The sequence below is a fragment of the Salvelinus alpinus genome, chromosome 27 (genome assembly GCF_045679555.1).
Source record: "Salvelinus alpinus chromosome 27, SLU_Salpinus.1, whole genome shotgun sequence".
Lineage (NCBI taxonomy): Eukaryota > Metazoa > Chordata > Actinopteri > Salmoniformes > Salmonidae > Salvelinus > Salvelinus alpinus.
In genome coordinates, this window is record NC_092112.1 from 20430775 (window position 1) to 20452306 (window position 21532).

Here is a 21532-nt window from a genome sequence, read left to right on the forward strand (position 1 = left end):
TCCCATAGTTCAGAAAATGACACATATTATCATATACCATAATTACACTATCTTATTACTGTTTCTCTAAAATAAATCTCAAATTAATTTGAGAATCCTGACTGATTAACATTTATGTACACTTATTCACTGAGTAACAAGTATTTATTCCACCAGTTATTACACGGTAATTACATTCATCTATAATAAAAACAAAGGCGCAATAAATTGTTTCACATAAAAACAGTGCTAAATTCTTTATTTTCGAAGCTCACGTAGCCTATATTCGACAGTTTCTCTATTAATTTCTTTGTGTACCCCATTTTGCGCAAACCCGCTTGGCGCGCGCTCCCCTGGCAAAGCAAGCCAGACGCGTGCAAGTATCTCACGATTTCGCCTGTTCGCTGTTTCAACCTTTCCTCTAGTTCTCGAGCACGGAGTTCACTGGGTTTACTCTGACACCGCTGACTCCACCGTCACGCCCTCCAACAGCCACGCACCCTCTTTCCTCCAATAGGCCCACAATCACGTACTGATCACGCGCTGCCTGCGCTCTGATTGGACGGCGTCCGCTACACCTTTGTTTTTGATTGGTAACATGTTACCACCAGCCAGTCTATTACGAATTTTGTTTCTGTTTTTTTTTGTCTCTGCTTTTGATTCACTCAGCTGAGGCCAGTCCGCTGTTGGCAGCGGCAATACTTGTGTGCTCATGTCTCATTGAGTGTTCGCATTGCTAGTATCTCTATTGTTATTTTTACTCGTACTTTCCTATGCTGACTTTTACACCACCCCTGATTTCAGAGCAACCTTGTCGGGTAAGTTGATGGATTTTTACTTTAAATTGGCTAATTAACTAACGGCATTAAGTTGTTATCTTCAGCTATTTATAACAAAGCCCATCAAAATACCGATGACTGCCATAGACGTATTACAGTATTATAACATGCAATGATTAAAGCATGCAGCCCAAGTTGACCGTGGAGTTTTTTCGCACAGGGAGCCTGGTTTATTTGAGGTCAGATTGAAACTAATGTATCCCTGCCCAACAGCCACTGTATCAACTGTGTGGTCACATATTGCTACATTGTATCTGCTCTATATCACTGCATTGTTACATTGTATTACTTTGTAATTAGATTGTTCGTTATGTGATGGTATTACGTTACCGTTGCCCCTAGTAGCCAAATGTACACCTATTTCTGCATTTTATTGTGCTCAATTAGGCTAATGTGACATTTTATTGTGCTCAATTAGGCTAATGTGACTGTTTTGGCGTATTGCTATGGGGCTTTTGTTCCTGTGAGCTTGGTTGAACATATTGGTCATAAGTAGACAACTGATTGATTGACTAATTGCTTGTATCTGATTTTATAATCTATGTTGGATGAAGGTTGAATTTGGATTATAAAGTGCTTCCATTGGTATCAACAAAACAAAGTGACTGGCTATTAATGCTGGGGAGTGTCCTCAGTCCTCAAGAGTAGTTAAATGGGGGGGGGGGATTCTCAACTTAACCCAAGACTTCCCGTGCACCATAGTTTACAGTGGTGTATGTCACTCACAGGTCTATTTTTGGTGATGGGAGGTTCCCCTGCCTCCCAAATCCAATGTTATGTGAGCTACTGGGAGCTGGTAGGGTTGGGTGCACCCACCTGCTCAAATGGCTGCACAACGCTGCAGTGGGGCCCCTCTCCTTTTCTGTCTCTCCAAGCCTCTGAGGCAGCTAGCAGCCGCACTGTGCATTCAGCAACTGAGTATTCTTCAAGATGTGCAACTTAGCGTTCAGCAGATGCCAGCCCACTGCACTACATGCACATCTAGGAGAATAGTCAACCCCTGTTCATTGACTACTGTCTATGTGGCGTTTCCACCATTTTGAGGCTTCTATGGTTCATGACTTGGGACTCAAAACAGTCTGATGTTTCTCCCTTGGTCCATTATTGTTCAATGAACCTTGGTAATGAGATGCTTATATGATCTTTGAGGGAACCATTGCAGTAGTAGGACTAGAGATATTTAGTGAGATACTGTAAATGTCAGTGTTGGAAGAGTCTGCAACCATCAGAAGTTATTGAGCTGTCATGGTGATAAGAAACGGACTGGCAGTTCGGAAAAATGCCAGATGGGCTGGTCCATCTTTAGCCTATTGGGACAGTCTAAATAAAATGATTTATTTGGCTAATAATGGGGGCCCCGAGAAGGAAAAAAAGGGATGGTCCATGTCAGAAATGCCCAGGCCGATTTCTGGTCCCAATGGTTCCCTGATGGAGGTTAACGGTGTGGCCTCCCTCTGTCCGATCTACTGGCCCATAGGGCTTTGGTCAAAAGTAGTGCACTATATAGGGAATAGGGTTCCATTTGGGACATATAATGTGATGTAATGGTGATTGACTTTGCATCTTCCCAGTGGCCTCCCTCCCTCCCTCAGGCTGATGTAATGGACATCAGGGTGATGATGATGGAGAGGAACAGGCACAACAGTGAGCAGTCCTGCTGCAGCACCTTCCAGTACCATGACCTGGAGGCCGCCGAGGCACTTGTCAGCATGAGCTCCTGGGGTCAAAGGTCATCAAACGACAAGCCACGCCCCCTGACCCCTACCTCGGACTCCTGCGACTCTCTCCTCCTGCACCCTGAGATCATCGAGTCCCCCAAGGACCCGATCGCACTCTCATCGCTGGTATGTGGAATCTCATTATGTAGGCTACTGTGTTTAAAATGTATACTGGAAGATCACGTTTTATGCTAACGTAGCCTAGTAGCCTGAATTCAGAAAAAAACAATTTACCCCTTTTTTTTGTCATATCCAATTGATAGTTACAGTCTTGTCCCATTGCTGCAACTCCCATACGGACTCGGGAGAGGCGAAGGTCGTCCTCCGAAACACAACCTCACCAAGCCGCAGTGCTTCTTGACACAATGCACGCTTAACCTGAAAGCCAGCCGCACCATTGTGTCGGAGAAAACACCGTACACCTGGCGACCATGTCAGCGTGCATGCGCCCGACCTGCCACAGGAGTCGCTAGAGCGCGATGGGACAAGGTCATCCCGGCTGGTCAAACCCTCCCCTAACCCGGACAACGCTGGGCCAATTGTGCATCGCCTCATGGGTCTCCAGACCGCTGCGCCACTCGGGAGGCCCCCAAAACTAATTTGAATCAATCAAAACTACAATAAGCTTTTTTTATTTTATTAAATTGGTTTGTTTCACATTTGACAGTTTACATGTTTAATTCCTGTTTCTCTTTCTTTTTCCCAGTGCATGACCCCCCCTCACAGCCCCAGCTTTACCGAGACCGCAACAGCTGTCCTCACCACCTCATTGGCCAGCTCAGGCCCCAGACCAGTCTTAACCCGGCCTAGACTCTGTGCAGGTCTTCCCTGCGAAAATGCCCTTCTCCTGGACCAACGACCTGGTACGGTCCCCATCTTCAAGAGCTCTGGAGCTCCAGAGCTGCCCAGCAGAGCCATGGTGACCAGCGTCATCCGGCACACTGCTGACAGGGCCCTCACACAGCCCAGCAACAACATTCCACCTCAGTCCCTCGTAGGGCAGCACACAGACACCAACTCCAACAGAAACCCTACTGCAACCCTTCTGGCTGAGGCCGTTCCTATGCAGACTGAACCACAGAGCTGCAGCACTGGTCTGTGTGTTAAGGTAGAGAAGGATCAAGGCAGTCCATCCTTACCTGACAGCAGCACAGGCCCCTCTACTACTCCCACCCAAAGGTCCCCATCCCAGCCCACCGCCACCTCCCGGTCCACCGCTACCTCCCGGTCCTCACCCCCCATTCCCAGCTCCCAGGTCCTCTGCCAGGTGTTTCCAGTCAACGGGCGGACAGGGATGATCTCTGCATTCGTCCAGGCAGGCCCAGTCCAGATGACCCAGGGGGGGGGAAAGCCCATACTACCCCAGTCACCCTCCTTCCCCCAGTCGCTGCAGCTGGTGGGCTCCTCAGTGACTCAGGGGACGGTGATGTTTGTGGTTCCCCAGCCCCCCGTGTCCCAGGCTCCGTTGTGCGCACAGACTGTAATGACCCTGGGTAACACAAAGCTCCTGCCCCTGGCCCCAGCTCCAGTTTACATGCCCTCAGGGCAGAGCAGCAATGCCACACAAGCAGACTTCTCTCGCAGACGGAACTACGTCTGCAACTTCCCCAGCTGTAAGAAGACCTACTTCAAAAGTTCCCACCTCAAGGCTCATCTCAGAACTCACACTGGTAGATACCCACTCAATACGACACTAATGAGTATTCTACCCAATAGCAATTAGATGAATGATCATGTTGAATATGTAGTGTGTTATCTTCCACTGATGTACTTATGCTTTCCATTTCTACCCTCCTGACCAGGTGAGAAACCATTCAGCTGCCACTGGGAGGGCTGCGACAAGAAGTTTGCCCGCTCCGACGAGCTCTCCCGCCACAGGCGAACACACACCGGTGAAAAGAAGTTTGTGTGTAACGTGTGCGATCGGCGCTTCATGCGCAGCGACCACTTGACCAAGCATGCTCGCCGACACATGACCTCCAAGAGGACCTCCACTTGGCCGGCTGAAGTCCGCGACCTCCACAAGATGACGGTATCTAAGGGCCCATCGAGTGGCTCCAAACTTCCTCTCAGTGTGCTGGTCCCTTCCCTCAATTAGCTGGGGCTCCCAGGCCGTACGGTCATCTCAGGACAATATCCCACCACCGACCACACAAGACCAAGGAGAAAATGAAACAAAACCATAGGCTGCTACACATTCATGGACAGAAACAAACTGACCTTGCACTGGATTTTTTAATTATGCTTGTTTTGTACTTCCTTGATCTCTATATGTAATTATGTTTACTCATGTAATATGTATACAGTATGTAATGTTTAGCAAAATGTATGCACTCTTTTTGCCAAAGCCTTTGCGTTGTGCTTACAGTATCTGTTACTATTGGTCTCTGTGATTGTAAATATGTATATATGAATATCTATATATATGATTGTTATGTGTATTCCAATCTGCATGTATTGACAAGACGTCAATATATGTTATTGATATTTTTAAACATGTCAGTGGACAGTATTCCTCACTGTGATACTACCTACTTTCTTGCTTTGCATATTATTTAATAAACATTTGTTTTAAAAAGTGCTGTTTTTGATAGCTTGATCGTTTTGTTTTAGTTTTATTACAGATACAGTATAACCAGTATAAATACCTCATATTATTTCTTAATAAAATACTAAATACTTTATAAAGCTTCACCATACTAATAATGAGTAATCAATGTATGAATGAATTCTATAGATATGGTCACGCTGAGAAAAGTGCTGTCCCTATGTGTAGTTTTACTAGCTTTCAATGTAGGCAATGGTCATTATGAGTCCCATTGTTTTTTTCATAATAAAATACATGACTAAACTTGGTTGTATGGTCTATATTTTCTCAATAACTTAAGATGAAACACCCAACGCTATTTCTCAATCTCATCCATAGAGATTAGAGGTCGACCGATTATGATTTTTCAACGCCAATACCGATTATTGGAGGACCAAAAAAAGCCGATACCGATTAATCGGACGATTTTATTTATTTGTAATAATGACAATTACAACAATACTGAATGAACACTTATTTTAACTTAATATAATACATCAATAAAATCAATTTAGCCTCAAATAAATAATGAAACCTGTTCAATTTGGTTTAAATAATGCAAAAACAAAGTGTTGGAGAAGAAAGTAAAAGTGCAATATGTGCCATGTAAGAAAGCTAACGTGTAAGTTCCTTGCTCAGAACATGAGAAAATATGAAAGCTGGTGGTTCCTTTTAACATGAGTCTTCAATATTCCCAGGTAAGAAGTTTTAGGTTGTAGCTATTATAGGAATTATAGGACTATTTCTCTCTATACCATTTGTATTTCATATGCCTTTGACTATTGGATGTTCTTATAGGCACTTTAGTATTGCCAGTGTAACAGTAGGGCTTCCGTCCCTCTCCTCGCCCCTACCTGGGCTCGAACCAGGAACACATCGACAACAGCCACCCTCGAAGCAGCGTTACCCATGCAGAGCAAGGGGAATAACTACTCCAAGTCTCAGAGCGAGTGACGTTTGAAAATGCTAAAAGCGCGCACCCCGCTAACTAGCTAGCCATTTCACATCGGTTACACCAGCCTAATCTCGGGAGTTGATAGGCTTGAAGTCATAAACAGCGCAATGCTTGAAGCATTGCGAAGAGCTCCTGGCAAAACGCACGAAAGTTCTGTTTGAATGAATGCTTACGAGCCTGCTGGTGTCTACCATCGCTCAGTCAGACTGCTCTATCAAATCATAGACTTAATTATAACATAATAACACACAGAAATACGAGCCTTAGGTCATTAATATGGTAGAATCCGGGAACTATCATCTCGAAAACAAAACATTTATTCTTTCAGTGAAATAAGGAACCATTCCGTATTTTATCTAATATACCATTCCATTCCGTATTTTATCTAATGGGTGGCATCCACAAGTCTAAATATTCCTGTTACATTGCACAACCTTCAATGTTATGTCATAATTACGTAAAATTCTGGCAAATTAGTTCGCAATGAGCCAGGCGGCCCAAACTGTTGCATATACCCTGACTGTGCGTGCAATGAACGCAAGAGAAGTGTCACAATTTCACCTGGTTAATATTGCCTGCTAACCTGGATTTCTTTTAGCTAAATATGCAGGTTTAAAAATATATACTTCTGTGTATTGATTTTAAGAAAGGCATTGATGTTTATGGTTAGGTACAGTCGTGCAACGATTGTGCTTTTTTCGCAAATGCGCTTTTGTTAAATCATCCCCCGTTTGGCGAAGTTGGCTGTCTTTGTTAGGAAGAAATAGTCTTCACACAGTTCGCAACGAGCCAGGCGGCCCAAACTGCTGCATATACCCTGACTCTGTTGCAAGAGAAGTGACACAATTTCCCTAGTTAAAAGAAATTCATGTTAGCAGGCAATATTAACTAAATATGCAGGTTTAAAAATATGTATTTTAAGAAAGGCATTGATGTTTATGGTTAGGTACACGTTGGAACAACGACAGTCCTTTTTCGCGAATGCGCACCGCATCGATTATATGCAACGCAGGACACGTTAGATAAACTAGTAATATCATCAACCATGTGTAGTTAACTAGTGATTATGATTGATTGATTGATTGTTTTTTATAAGATACGTTTAATGCTAGCTAGCAACTTACCTTGGCTTCTTACTGCATTCGCATAACAGGCAGGCTCCTCGTGGAGTGCAATGTAAGGCAGGTGTTTAGAGCATTGGACTAGTTAACCGTAAGGTTGCAAGATTGAATCCCCGATTGTTATTAAAACTTGAAATCGGCCCTAATTAATCGGCCATTCCGATTAATCGGTCGACCTCTAATATAGATCCTATTAAATTATTGTAATTCCTAATTCTAAGATCTCAGCAGTGTTGACAACAATATTAGTGTTGTTTCACAATAGCACTAGATCCCCTTTGATTTCGAATACCCATCTCTCCACTCCACCCAGTAACAACGTTCCACTAATTAAATTGCAGTATTTTACAGTGCTAAGAGGGGCGCGACCAATTGGAGACGACCGTTCAGCTGAAATGATCAGAGGATTTTAACTGGCTAACACGGTACCCGCCCATTTCTTTTACAGATCGACAGTCCATGTAAGCGCTCCACTAAAATATAGGACAACAACGCCACTCAGTGAAAATAAAATTAAGTACAATTTCTGTGAGTAAAGAAATGCTTTTTTCAGCTTTCCAGTTCGTAAGTTTATAGACACACACACACCATCATATCACACCTAAACGTAGCACTTTTTGTCAAGCTTTTGCAATATAATTCTAAATATATGACTATTTCATCCTGTACTTAATAATTTTTTTCTAATGGCAAAGTGACATAATGACCAAAAAGCTTAATCATATTTACCTACTTTGAGTATGTTTGATTAATAAAATAACAAATAATGTGTAACCGTATGAATTATATATTGAATGAATTAGACAAGTTGGTTAGATGACTTGCAAAATAACAATTGTAAATACCACATCACCCACGCTGACCAGATGCGTCTGTGGGAGGACAAGGTAGCATTCACACGTTCCCATTTGTTCATTCAGGATGGTTGACCCACAGCCTTCTGCATATGAGGTGACTGAGGTTAGGCTAACGGCAGATAGCCTAGCGGTTAAGCGCGTTGGGCCAGTAACTGAAAGATCACTGGTTCAAATCCCCCGGAAATAAATATACTGTTATACCCATGAGCAAGGCAGTTAACCCACAGCAACTGCGCTAATGACATGGCCGTCGATTAAGGCAGCCCCCTGCACCTCTCTGATTCAGTGGAGTTGGGTTGAATGTATTCAGTTGCGCAATTTATATATTACAATGGTTTTGTTTTAATTGAATATCGCAAGCATCCGCATTGGGAAGTTTGTCACACAGCCAAACATTTCTAATATTCCGTATAACAGTACCCATTATGTTCGGAGGAAATGGTTAATCCGTATATGGAAGACAATCTAGATATGTATAGTAAAGAGTAGCACTGGTAAGACAAATAACTACTCGTTGTCCTACTTTTCAGTGCAACCTTATCTCCCAACCAATCGAATGAGCTGTTTCATTTCAACAGGATCTTCATGGGCCAACTTCATTGTTTTGACCGTCTTTTGTCTCCTTTTGACTTTGTGCCCAGCAGCACGTATCAAAACAGTGGATTGTCATCACAAATTTGATTGGCCAAAATAAAAAAAATACCAACATGACTTGAATCACACCAGAATAAATGTAAAACTACTGTTTCATCCAGGTAGCATTATTTATTTCCAAATGGTATCATGCTCCTCTGCAACTACATTAAACAGATTTAGCTAAAATGAAAGTAAGATTACGGTCAAGCCAATCCATACTAAATGGGTGATAGACATCCACAAATGAATACATAACATACGAAATGCTCTGAGACCAGGTTGGCTAAATTGGTCTTTCTGCTTAAATATCAGGAAAATAGTAACTTGGGTATGAAAGTTGGGCTTTGTCTGTGTATAATGTAAACAAATATAGATATCTTGAGCCATTTAAACGTTTAGCTACATTGTATTCGTTGAGTAGGGTTAGCGAAACAAGCTAGCTGGCCACATCAACAGAATGGATTGCACCCGTAATAGCGGATAAACACAATTTGTTTGCAGGCCTTTTCTATAATGGCAACTTAACCACAGTTTCAAGCAAGTTATAAAATCCCTTTGACTGCAGTTACATTTTATACTGCTTGTTAGTCAAATAAATCCGTCGAATCTTGTTAACATTAGCTATTCATCCAGCTTGTTATAGTAGCTAAACTTGCTTAACAACGTTGCATTTTTCTACTAATTTCGAACTTTATATATGACATTATATTTTGTATTTTCAACGTTTTAAACCGTAGTTACAAAGTGTGCTAGCTCTATTGTTTCACATTCGCGCGCCTTTTCTTGACATTGTGTAACTCCTTCCTTTCACGGTTTTATAACCATCAAAAAAGCTTCGAATTTTCCCGCAATCGTTGAAGTGACGCGTGAGAGAATTGCAATCTGATTGGCTCCGCCATACCGGAAATGAAAATACCGACCATCAACTTTGTTTCTATTGGCTGCTTCGATTCGACCGCCAGAATTTCAATAAATAGGGAACTCCAAACGTTGTAATTCAGTTGCGGCATTGATCTGTCAGGGAAACTCCATGAGCTTGTTGTACTGCATATGTTCGTGAATACATTTGATTTCTTTTTCCCCCTGTGCAATTTTACCTAGATTTAATTTATTCTGTTGTATCACCTATCTGTCATTCAAAATGCTTACAACTCGCTCACCACTCTCTAAGAAGAACACCAATGCAATCACCACTCAAATGGACAACATTTCGCTGGTTGACAAAGAAAACACGGTACGTTTGAACTTCGGACATAACGTTAACTTTGTATTTTAAGCAGTTTGTCAGTGAGTGTGACCTCAACTGGTTAGTTAACGTTCTGGCAAGTCTAATGGTCACGTCTGTCTAGCACATTATTTAATTGAATCTAAAGGAAGCACGGTTTTAGTTAACTAATTAATGTGTCACGGAATCTCCTTTTTAAATGTTTCCTCATGCAGCCTCCTAGCCTGAACAATACCCGGATTCTGGCCTCAAGAACCGCGCGCAAAATCTTTGCTGATGATTCTGAGGTGAGTGAACAAGACTTGCTAAAAGTGCTCAAACAGTTTATGAAAAGTGACAATTTTACAGGGTCATGAGTTATGTAATTAGCCTGGTAATTCGCTAGAATTTGATCTTGAGGTGGTCATTTGGCGCCAAGTGTTTCTCATCCTAGCTAGCTGACGTTAAGCTGGTGAGCCATCAAGTCATGATTACAGTATGCGCCTAACTATCTAAACTTAAGCAAGGCAAGCAATGTTTTAAATAGCTCCGCATTTGCATGACTAGTTACACAAGTTGGCTGTTCGCTGTTTCATAAGGCTAGCTAGTAGCCTTCCACTCAATCCATGTTACGACAGCCTTTGTCTTGACGGTGTGTGACAAGATGGCGGAGTGAGTGGTCGCATTAAACTGAGCTCCTGAACTTTAAATTGAATTCAAGCCCTAATTTGAGTTTGACGACGAACAGTTAAAAGTACTATTTTTGTAGTCTTTGAAACATTTTTTTTTTGTCTGGTGGTTTACCTAACATCACTTTTCCACTTAACGTTATACTTCAAGCAAGTTCAGCCAAGGCTAGCTAGTAACATTAGCCGAGGTGAAAATTTGACGAACAAGCTATTCGGCTGAATGCCTTTGAGAGGATTCCTAAAAAATACCCTCGATTGCAAACGTTTCCAAAACTACAGAGTTTAATGCAGCAGGCATTAAATGATATTACCACTGATGTGAACCTGTTGAAAAATACATTTGGTGCCCTGATAAAAGAGACGCGGGCGGCATCTTTCACGAGGGGTTTTCTGTCATTAACGTCCACAGGGTGGAGCTACGTGACTGACTGATTTATGCTTTGAGTTGGCCTGCTTATACAGTAGGCTAGTGAATCTTAATACTGTTTCAACTGGTGAGTTTATTCACGTAATCGTTTATCTGAACACCGCATATAGGTGATATTGCTTAGGGCCATACTGTTTGTATTGGCGAGTTTTGGATGTGAACATTAATCAACGTAAGCACTAAATGTGTTTTTTGTTTCTCATTTGATGGCATACTAAGATCAGTTCGTTCATTTTGTTTCAAGATCGATATTATGTATGTGACTCTCTTTATTTTCAGATTTATTTTAAGTTTGAGTCCAATTGAAGATCTAAACTATTAATATGTTATTACACGACTTAACCATTTATTTTCCTTTATGGTCGTTAATGTTCAAGTAGACTTGAAGGGCGTTTGTATCTACCTTTATAATTTTTGCGAGTCCCTGTTTTTTCTAGACAAGACAACTCTTTCTCGGAAACTCTATTATTCAACATTTCTCTTTCCTTTATATCCTTGAACACAAGGGGTTTACATAACTTAAAACGCAAGGCAATTTTTAAAGTCCAACTGTTTTCTTTATTTCAAGAGACACATTCCTCAGATGCTGACTTAAAATGTAGGACTTCGCAATGGGTTGAACATCTTTAATTGGGTTTAAAAAAACAAATATTCTACAGATAACATTATGGTTGGAGGTGACTGTTGCTCCTGATGACTGAATGAATAGGTATCCCACCAGGCATTCAGCCCATTGTTTTAACATTTCTGCTCTGACTTTCTGATATTTGGCGTTCTCAGAATCAAACTTTAAAACAACTTTCTTGGTTTAACTCTACAACTAGTAACAGACAATTAAAATCTAGAATTGATTATTGGTTGGCATCTCAGATTTTTTGGGTCACATACACATGGTTAGCGGGTGTTGCGAGTGTAGTGAAATGCTTGTTCTGACTGGGCAGCAATCTAACAATTCCACAACAGCTACCTAATTAACACATCTAAGGAATGTAATAAGGATACTTACAATCTTATGAATCTTGTCAGTGAATGTAGTATTTCCTCCGCTCCTCTGACAGACCATTGTTACATTCTTTCTTTTTGTTTTGATGGTGACTATTTTCTAAAGCATACTGGGAATTTAACTCTTTCCTTTTTAAAGAATGAGTTGTTTTGTTTAGTCTTAAGCTCTTATCAGAGACCTGTCTAAATTCTGCACTTCTAATGGGAAATGTATTAAATTCAATGTCTTGCCATCAGTACTGGTAAAATGCTACTTTGGAAGAGATTTTCCAAGCAGGTGGATATTATTATTATTTTAACAGGCTGAGCAATAAACTTAATTTTAAATGAAGGTGGAAAAGCAGAGCTTGCTAAATGCCTATTTGAACTGGGTGACACATACAATGGTAAGGAACAGGGCGCTTTCATCTGTTCAAAGGCCAAATCGATTGAAAAGGGTGGGAATAACACCTTTCTTTAATTTGCAGAAGAGTAGGCAGACTAGGAATAGTGTCATTACATAATTCATGAAATGCTGTCACCTTGAAATTATTAAGAAAATACACCCTTTCTACAGTTCACTAACAATCTCATCTTTCAGAAGGTGACTGATTCAGTTAAGCCTATAGAGAGGTTTAATAAATTGATTCTGATATAGATATTACTGAGTTGGACCAAGCCATTAAACAAATGCCTATAGGTAAATCTCCTGGACCAGATTACCCGACTCCAGAATTCTATCAATTGGCCTGATATTAGTTATTGTTTTTGGTCTACAAAGAAGGTATTGCCAATGCTATCTTACCTTCTGCTTTGAGATGGACTGATAGTTAATAATAGACTCTTTACATGGACAATTGGAGACCAAAGTAACAATCAGTATCTGGTGTGGCCACCAGCTGCATGAAGTACTGCAGTGCATCTCCTCCTCATGGTCTACACCAAATTGGCTAGTTCTCGCTGTGAGATGTATTCCCACTCTTCCACCAAAGCACCTGCTAGCCGCTTTTGTATTATAATTCAACATATCGCTATGGAAGTGACCGACACATGCTATGGTCAAAAGCGGCTAGCTTTTACCTTTAATTGTCGAGTCATCTCAAGTTAAACTATTTTAAAAATATTTTCTTCCATCTACCCTGTTAATGATTTCTTGGACAAAAGAATCAATTTTGACAATGTCTTTTTGTTCCTCTGATTCAGAATCTATAGAGCATTCTAGTAAACTATAGTTTGAAATTCGTGAATGGTTGTGTGTAAAATCTTCAGAATTACCTGTTTACCTTTGTTAAATGGCATTATGCTTATCCTTGTAACTCCAATCATAACTATTTTATTAACATTATTATATTTTCTACTGTAAATGGGGTGGGAAAATTCATTTTTTTTTTTTCTTTGAACTGTTACTTTTTTTTTAATAAATCCCTCAAGCTGTGAAACTTAGTTGGGAAAATGTATTAGGAGTCATTGCTGTTGATGTCTCATTGCCTTGTATTCACAGGAATGTCTCTGTATTGATGTGCTCTAGCTAGCTACAATGGTTAACGTTAGCGCGGTCTATAATTTTTTTGTGGTAATCTTGCCCGTATACATAAACTGGTAAGGGAGGCCTTTTAGAATTTTTCTTGTGTACATGTATTTAAAACGTCCCTTTTTAATTCTATGCTCTTTTTATATTCTAACATTGAGGAATATGCTCGTTTACCTGAGCAACATTTTACCAGTAATCTCACTTATGTGCATTCTTTCAGGTTAAGCCCCAAGATGTCAAGAAATTCAACACAGAAGAGCCACTCCTGAAAGAAAATCCGCGCCGGTTTGTCATTTTCCCCATCAAGTACCATGACATCTGGCAAATGTACAAGAAGGCAGAAGCTTCATTCTGGACAGCTGAGGAGGCATGTCCAACTTAATGCGTTCATTTTATTCTGTTTTACACGTAAATTACATGTTACGATTCAATATGTAGTTATTTCCATACCAACCAGTTTTTAAACCGTTGACTCGGTGCAGACAAATTCACATGCATTCAGGCTTTTTTCAGGACTTTTTAAAAATTGGTTTTCATATTTTGTTTTCCAGGTTGATCTTTCCAAAGACATGCAGCACTGGGATTCTTTGAAGGATGAGGAGAGATACTTCATCTCTCATGTACTGGCTTTCTTTGCTGCTAGTGATGGCATTGTCAATGAGAACCTGGTAAGTTGATCTTGAATGCATGCAATAAAAAAAATCATTATTTCACTATACACTGTCAGAAATTACTGATCTGAGGGTTAGAAAATGGCAACTCATCCAGTATTCAAGTGTGGAATTTGTTGCCTTTACTTCCTTTTCACCACTAGGTGGAGCGATTTACACAGGAAGTCCAGGTGACGGAAGCAAGATGCTTCTATGGTTTCCAAATCGCCATGGAGAACATCCACTCTGAGATGTACAGCCTGCTCATTGACACCTACATCAAAGACCCTAAAGAGAGGTCAGTATTGGATATTTAGTATGTAAATACAAATATGGTTATCTGGCAATGATGAGAAGCGCAGGGGTACGTACCTCAGCTGATAATGGGAGCTGAGTGTTGGCGCTGGTTCTCAGCTCAGTGGGCATGTGGTCTGCTGACTGAGGGGTGCCAACACGATATAGACGCCTGACTGAGCCTCATGATAGTAAAATGTACTCTACCAATGCCCATATTTCAAACCCCTAAGCAATTTATTAAGCATTTTGTAGTGCAGCCTTAAACATTCTGAGAATGTGCACAATGTACTTTGTCATACAGGGACTACCTCTTCAATGCCATTGAAACTCTCCCCTGTGTGAAGAGGAAGGCTGATTGGGCCCTGAACTGGATCGGTAACAAAGATGCTGAATTTGGTAGGTACATCTCTTAAAAACCTGCACAGGATTGTTGTGGTCAATCAGTTGGTAATGATGTTGCTTGTATTCCAGGTGAGCGTGTGGTTGCATTTGCTGCTGTTGAGGGGATCTTCTTCTCTGGGTCCTTTGCTGCCATTTTCTGGCTGAAGAAGAGGGGGCTCATGCCTGGCCTGACCTTTTCAAATGAGCTCATCAGCAGAGACGAGGTGGGTCTTTTCACTATGTTGATTAAAAATCTTCTACACAATTATCCCAGAGGGCAAACCTGGTTGAAATTGTCACTACCACCAGCATTCTTACTAACTAGTTCTGTCTAAATCCAGGGCCTGCACTGTGACTTTGCCTGCCTCATGTTCAAGCACCTGGTGCACAAGCCCTCAAAGGAGACCGTCACCAAGCTCATCAGGAATGCAGTAGAGATTGAGCAGGTATGTTGATTAAACAATAAGGGCCTGTTGCCTTGACTCGGATTAAGCCTATTCTTGGTATGCGAGTCAAATGTCACCTTTTCCCTATACTGCACTAGCTGTCTGATACTGCACTACAGAGCTATGGGCACTAAATGGGAAGCCATTTGGAACACATGTCCCTAATTGTGCTTAATAGGAAATTATATATACCTTTTGAATATTAAAGATCTGAATTAGTGAATAAATGCTGATGTCTGTTCCCATTTCAGGAGTTCCTGACAAAAGCCCTTCCAGTAAAGCTGATTGGTATGAACTGTGACCTGATGACCCAGTACATAGAGTTTGTGGCTGACAGGCTGATGCTGGAGCTGGGCTTTGACAAGGTGAGATGGTAGTCTATGGGTCAGTCCCTAATGGCAACCCACTTTCTATGTAGTGCACTACTTTGACCAGTGCACTATGTAAGGGAGATGTGTGCTGTTTTGGGTGCACGCGGTCCCTCATGTTTTCTCCTTTGATATGGAGAATGAGTTCAATCCAACACCTGTTGTAATTCTAAGGCTACGTTTAGATGGGCAGTCTAATTCTAATCTTTTTTCAAATGGATATTTTGACTGATCAGCTCTGTAAGATCTGGTGTGATTGGTCAAAAGTCCAATTAGTGGTGGGGATCAGAATTGGGCTACCTGTGACCGTGGACCATTAGTCAACTTAATTTTCTTGTGATTGATAGACATGGGCTAGCAATGATGAGAAGCGCAGGGGTACGTACCTCAGCTGATAATGGGAGCTGAGTGTTGGTGCTGGTTCTCAGCTCAGTGGGCATGTGGTCTGCTGACTGGGGGGTGCCAACACGATATAGACGCCTGACTGAGTCTTGCCTGTAAAGCTGTAGTTTAAATGTAGCCTGGTCCCAGATCTGTATGTGCTCTTGCCAGCACCATTGTGCATTGTTAACCCAAACATGACAATGAGTTGACTTTGATTGCACAGACAGGCACTCTGGCTACTAGAAATGTGTGGGGTTAATGAAAGCATTTTAATTCCACTAGCAGACACCAATTAACTTCTCTTCTAGATCTACAGAGTGGAGAATCCTTTTGACTTCATGGAGAACATCTCACTGGAGGGCAAGACTAACTTCTTTGAGAAGCGAGTAGGGGAGTACCAGAGAATGGGTGTGATGTCTGGCACCACAGACAACTCCTTCCGGCTGGATGCTGACTTCTAAACCTCTAACAGGCCCCCAAGATGCCCTTGACATTAGACTTTTTGAAACTGTAAATACTTGAAAAAGGACATGGCCCAGACTAGATGCTACCGGACCGACCACCGTACCACATCTCAAATGGCACCCTATTCCCCATGTAGTGCACTACTTTTGTTGAAATTTTATCTTTACTTTTTGTAATTAAATTTTAAAAATCCAATGCAGCATTTAACCCTGTTTTACTTGACACTCTCAATCTTGGCACTAAAGTAAAAATGTATGACTGGATAATAGGATGTTACTAATATGTAAGACATGCAGTAGTATGCTACAGGATAAGTGTATAGGAAATATGTTGTAATATAATCAGACCACTTATGCATATTGCATTGTAAATTTGGGCAAGAAAGTCATTGGGCCATTGGGGGAAATTATTTAAAAACAAGTTTATGAATTTAGGCAAGAACCCACCTAAGGTAGCCTAGTGGTTAGAGCTTTGGGTCAGTGCTGGATCGAATTCCTGAGCTGACGAGGTAAATCAAATTCTGCCCCTGATCAAGGCACTTAACCCACTGTTCCCTGGTAGGCCATTGTAAATAAGAATTTGTTCTACAATGTTGACTATGTTATTTTCAGCATTTTTCAGTGCCATCAAGTAGCCTGATTTCAGATGCGTCATGTAAACATGATTATTACGGAAATTGTTCTTGCAAGGCATGTGAATTTATATTAGTCTGACTCCACAATAGTGGAGTAAATTAAGTAAATTAAAACTTTGACTGGTCAGATCATAATTACCAAAGTAAAATGTGTTTTATATTGGATATTCGGTTTTCACCAAGCATGCCATGACTATGAAGATGGCATAGTCTAAATTGGGTGGATGGAGAACAATCCATAAATTCTAAAAATATAATTTTTGGCTTTCAATCTTTAATAGCTCTTACACAAAGCCTGCCATGACTATGAAATTGACATTCTGTATCAGGGGAGGATGGAGACTAGAGGTCTTCACGGATCCACCTTTACTCAAATACCAGCGACCCGAGTGGGTCTGGAGCTAGAATTCTAAATGTCTGGGTCGGATCTGACATTGTCACAGGTCTCAGGTATGTGTAATTTTAACTCTTGTCCGGAAGTGCCCCGTACAGATCCGAACACGAATGCTGCAGTAGAGAGAAATTGTATAATTTATACTGCTCTTGCTTTTCACGAGTGGAGTGGCGGTTGGTGACGTTTAAGATGGAAGACGACACATTAAATACTGCCTTGCCTGCATCTTGCTGATATAGGGTGTTATTATTAGTTCAACTGTTGAAAACAAGTTTCTTTTGGACAAATTCAGTTATGTTTATCCCTGTTTTGTTCCGTTTGCTTCCGTTTAAGAAATGTTTTTCAACAGAATCGGTGGTATGAATACACCCCTGATCACACGTAAACACAGTTCACTTTCATAGCAGCCACATTGTATTCCTTGCATCTATGCACTCCTTTCACCTTTTCCCTTTGCTTGTGGACTTCAAATGAACACACCGGGTGATAAAAAAAAAAATATATATATTAATAATATCCAAACCATATAACTGCTGCACACAGCATACATCGTTGTCACCATATTTGCTAAATTAATGTCAGTCAGCGTAGCTAATAGAACTAATGCGTTAGTAAACCCGCTACAATGATGCAGTAACGTTAGTGTACAGTCAGTTATCAGTTCAGTAAGCAGTTTACCAGTTGCCCCGGTGACAAAAAATTGGTAAAACCAAAAGCTTACCTTGTGTTGGATAGTCATTGCCTGCTAGCTAACATAGCATTCCTCTGTTTGAACCTATTTGAGTAGGCAAAACTAGTTACCTGCATTTGCTAGCTAAGTGAAAGTGGAAAAAAAGTGAAATATACAGTTGCTCTCTTCCTTTAACAAAACAATAGTTGAACACTGAGTAAACTGTTCACCACATTTGATGTTCTGCAGTGCTAGCTAGCTGTAGCTTATGCTTTCAGTATTAGATTAATTCTCTGATCTTTTGATTGGGTGGACATGTCAGTTCATGCTGCAAGAGCTCTGACATGTTGAAGGATGTCCTCGAAGTTGTCATAATTACTGTGTAAGTCTATGGAAGGGTTTGAGAACCATGAGCCTCCTAGGTTTTGTATTGAAGTCAATGTACCCAGAGGACGGAAGCTAGCTGTCCTTTGGCTACACCATGGTGCTACTCCACAGAGTGCTGTTGAGGCTACTGTAGACCATTGCAAAACTGTGTTTAAATCAATTATTTGGTGTTATGAATATATTTAGTATAGTTTTAAGCTAGGGTAACTTTTTAAATTATTTACTATTTTTATGAAATTCACTGAGGATTGTCTTCCTCTGAGGAGCGTCCACTGGTGTGCAGCTTGTCATTAAAGCAGCAAAGGCTACAGTCACAGAGCCTCCGTGTGGCAAAAGTTAGGAAATATCTAATCAATAGAAGATGGAATTAAAATTACGGAATAAAAAGTTAAAGGAGAAGGATAGACAACAACGACCAAGAGCCAACAGGTAGGCTGCTACTTAATGTTCTGATGGAGTTATTTGTAATGTGACCACCTTCCCACTCTGTCTGCCGAATTCTTTCTCTTTGCTCTTGTTTTCCTTAATAGGATGTCAGTGGGCGGAGCCGGAAGGGTCGTCAGCGAAATGGGACACTGTCACGATAATTTTTATCCCAATGGTTGAACTCAACTATAGCTTTGATCAATTCCCAGAAGTTTGTAAGATCCTGGTTAATGAAGAATTAGACAAAGCCCCCAGTCTGCAATAGGTTAGTTGTGTTGCGTCATCGACCTCCAGAGCCCTGGTAATTAAACCTCACACACGGAATCAAACAGCAACCACATAACAGCAACACACTCATACAGGTGAATGCAGCCCACAACATGGTGATTATTTTAAAAATCCATTTTCCAAACATACTGTCGAACCGGCCTGTCAGTGAGGTATCCACCCCAGAGTTCTCCGCTAACTCGTTAGCCAATGTCGTTAAACCGGCCAGGGCCTTGGTCTGATCCATCTGGAGCTGTATTATTAGGAATAAACGTACAACAATGAATCCCTATCATTCTACATACCCTGCCCTTCTCTGCCAATAACATATCGAGAGCCGGCCTATTTTGCCAGGTCATGAGGGAGGTGGTGGATAATTGGTCAGAGATCCTCTTTACCGCATCTCCGGTTTCATTCATGAATCTCTGTTGATTATAATAGATGTAATTACTCCAATCACATTATTTATTGTCAACCACCAAAAGAACGTACTGGTCAAGCCTTCACCTATTTGATTCATAGCTTTGAATTAATCTGGAACTCCCCTGAGGATGCCAATAGCATCCATCTAGACAGGGCTACTCCCATCCTGGTCAAAACTCCTGTGCCTACTTTGGCCTTCTATAACTGGCCTCTGATGACTAACTCTAACTGGTTGGACCAATAACATCGGGGCACAAGTACCTAACCACCCTTTTGGTAGTGTCTGTCGTATGCGTCCTTTGCTGGTACAAGCCTACCATACATCAGTTATAGGTGTGTGAGGTTAAGAATTTTCTCCTGTGCTTCAAAACCTAAGTCAGTCACATTAACTATCAGACTTACATCCATTAAAATCTCCTAAATTCCTGGTGCCTTTATTGTGTCTATAACACTGGTACTCACCAGGAGTTAAAGTGAACCGAGGTGGGTTGGCCGAGTACTTCAATCTGGCCAACCCAATCCCTGTACAGTTGTCTGCTTTCCTAGGGAATTGTTTAATGTTTACCTTAAATCCTACGTCTTGACCTTCTTTGACTCCTATTCTGTAAGTCACTTGTCCTTGATGGTCAGTGTGTTATATGGTTTGTCTTTTACTTCTTATCAATGACAACGGCGTCGTATAATTAGTACCGGAAGGTGGTGGATCTGAATGTATCAGAAAGATTACCAAGACTATGATGCAGCTCAGAGTCCCTAATATTCCCCAAAAACCGCCAACCCTCTCCTGCCCTTAGTCGGTCTGCTAGGAACCACCCCATACTCACACCTCTAGGACCACACACAGTGATGAACGGTCGGGATAGGGAATCTTCGTTAAGGAGGTAACCCCCGGACCCTATTGGTACTCGGTTCTGCTCCCTAACCCTGTGTGTGTGATCAGCAGTGCTTGTATGTGTTCCTACCTTTTTGCAGTGGGTAACGTGGACCCAAGTGGCTCTTACAGCTATTCTAATGGCAAAGGCGGTTAACAGAACCTGGTGTGGGCCTTCCCAACGGGGCTGCTTCCAGTCCCTTCTCCTCAGGGACTGGATCCACACCCAGTCTCCTGGTTGGATTGAGTGAATCACCTTCTCCTGTCATTCACCTGTTGGATACAAAGTCTTGGACATACGGGTATGGTTAACAAACAGTCTTCTCATGTGTTCTGCTAGTATATCTTCAACTTCTATGTCTGCCTGTTCTGGTCTCCCTAACTCTGGCATTCTCTATGGTCTACATGGTCTCCCGAGCACCCTCAGCTGACTGTTATCTTATGTGTGTGATTTCCGGTGACGCTTGTACGCTGCTGGTGAAATGGCTAAAGAGAAGCTAACATCTTCACAGGAGAGGATGAAGGGCATATTTTATTGGCGAACTGAGCCTTGTCACTTTAGTCCAGGTGACCAGGTTCATGCTCTGCTGCCAATTGTTGGTTCTCCTTTTCAGGCCAAGTTTCAAGGTCCATATACGGTGGTGCGCCAGTACACTGAGCAAAACTATCAGGTTGCCACTCCAGAATGGAGAAAAGCACACCAACTGTGCCATGTAAATTTGTTAAAACCCTATTATGTACGTTCCTCTGAGGCTGAACAGTGGGAGTCTACAGAGGCCAATACCATTAATTCGCTGGGTTCTTGTCATGCTAGGTCCGTGTATGAGGAGGAAGATGTTCCTGGTCCCGACGATTGCATACTGCAGGGTAGATTGAAAAATTCAGAGACACTGGATATTTTAGATGGCCTTCTCGCTCATCTACAGTGGGGAGAACAAGTATTTG

General features: G+C 41.5%; 2 protein-coding genes and 2 non-coding genes across 4 annotated transcripts; all 4 read left to right on the top strand.

The window, feature by feature from the left end:
- Positions 1 to 616: 616 nt before the first annotated feature.
- LOC139556132 (Krueppel-like factor 11) lies at positions 617 to 5387 on the top strand. Its single transcript, XM_071369688.1, has 4 exons — positions 617 to 797; positions 2390 to 2662; positions 3243 to 4206; positions 4339 to 5387. The coding sequence occupies exons 1-4, from the start codon at positions 753 to 755 to the stop codon at positions 4632 to 4634; spliced, it is 1578 nt and encodes a 525-aa protein (XP_071225789.1). The 5' UTR covers positions 617 to 752; the 3' UTR covers positions 4635 to 5387.
- Positions 5388 to 9652: 4265 nt separating this feature from the next.
- On the top strand, positions 9653 to 16710 carry LOC139556133 (ribonucleoside-diphosphate reductase subunit M2-like). The gene is made up of 10 exons (XM_071369689.1): positions 9653 to 9926; positions 10133 to 10204; positions 13745 to 13891; positions 14076 to 14192; positions 14339 to 14472; positions 14773 to 14867; positions 14943 to 15076; positions 15194 to 15298; positions 15550 to 15663; positions 16359 to 16710. The coding sequence occupies exons 1-10, from the start codon at positions 9834 to 9836 to the stop codon at positions 16509 to 16511; spliced, it is 1164 nt and encodes a 387-aa protein (XP_071225790.1). The 5' UTR covers positions 9653 to 9833; the 3' UTR covers positions 16512 to 16710.
- Positions 14515 to 14653, top strand: LOC139556783 (small nucleolar RNA SNORD94). Its single transcript, XR_011671258.1, has one exon. It is a non-coding gene; the product is annotated as a small nucleolar RNA SNORD94 (small nucleolar RNA).
- LOC139556785 (small nucleolar RNA SNORD94) lies at positions 16021 to 16160 on the top strand. Its single transcript, XR_011671260.1, has one exon. It is a non-coding gene; the product is annotated as a small nucleolar RNA SNORD94 (small nucleolar RNA).
- Positions 16711 to 21532: the final 4822 nt, after the last annotated feature.

Excerpts from the sequence above, each read along its gene's own strand:
- LOC139556133 (XM_071369689.1), top strand. The coding sequence starts at position 9,834 with ATGCTTACAACTCGCTCACCACTCTCTAAGAAGAACACCAATGCAATC. Across the intron at positions 9,927-10,132 it reads TGGTTGACAAAGAAAACACG|CCTCCTAGCCTGAACAATAC; the intron begins GTACGTTTGAAC and ends TTCCTCATGCAG. Across the intron at positions 15,664-16,358 it reads TGGAGCTGGGCTTTGACAAG|ATCTACAGAGTGGAGAATCC; the intron begins GTGAGATGGTAG and ends CTTCTCTTCTAG.
- LOC139556132 (XM_071369688.1), top strand. The coding sequence starts at position 753 with ATGCTGACTTTTACACCACCCCTGATTTCAGAGCAACCTTGTCGG. Across the intron at positions 2,663-3,242 it reads CGATCGCACTCTCATCGCTG|TGCATGACCCCCCCTCACAG; the intron begins GTATGTGGAATC and ends TCTTTTTCCCAG. Across the intron at positions 4,207-4,338 it reads TCATCTCAGAACTCACACTG|GTGAGAAACCATTCAGCTGC; the intron begins GTAGATACCCAC and ends CCTCCTGACCAG.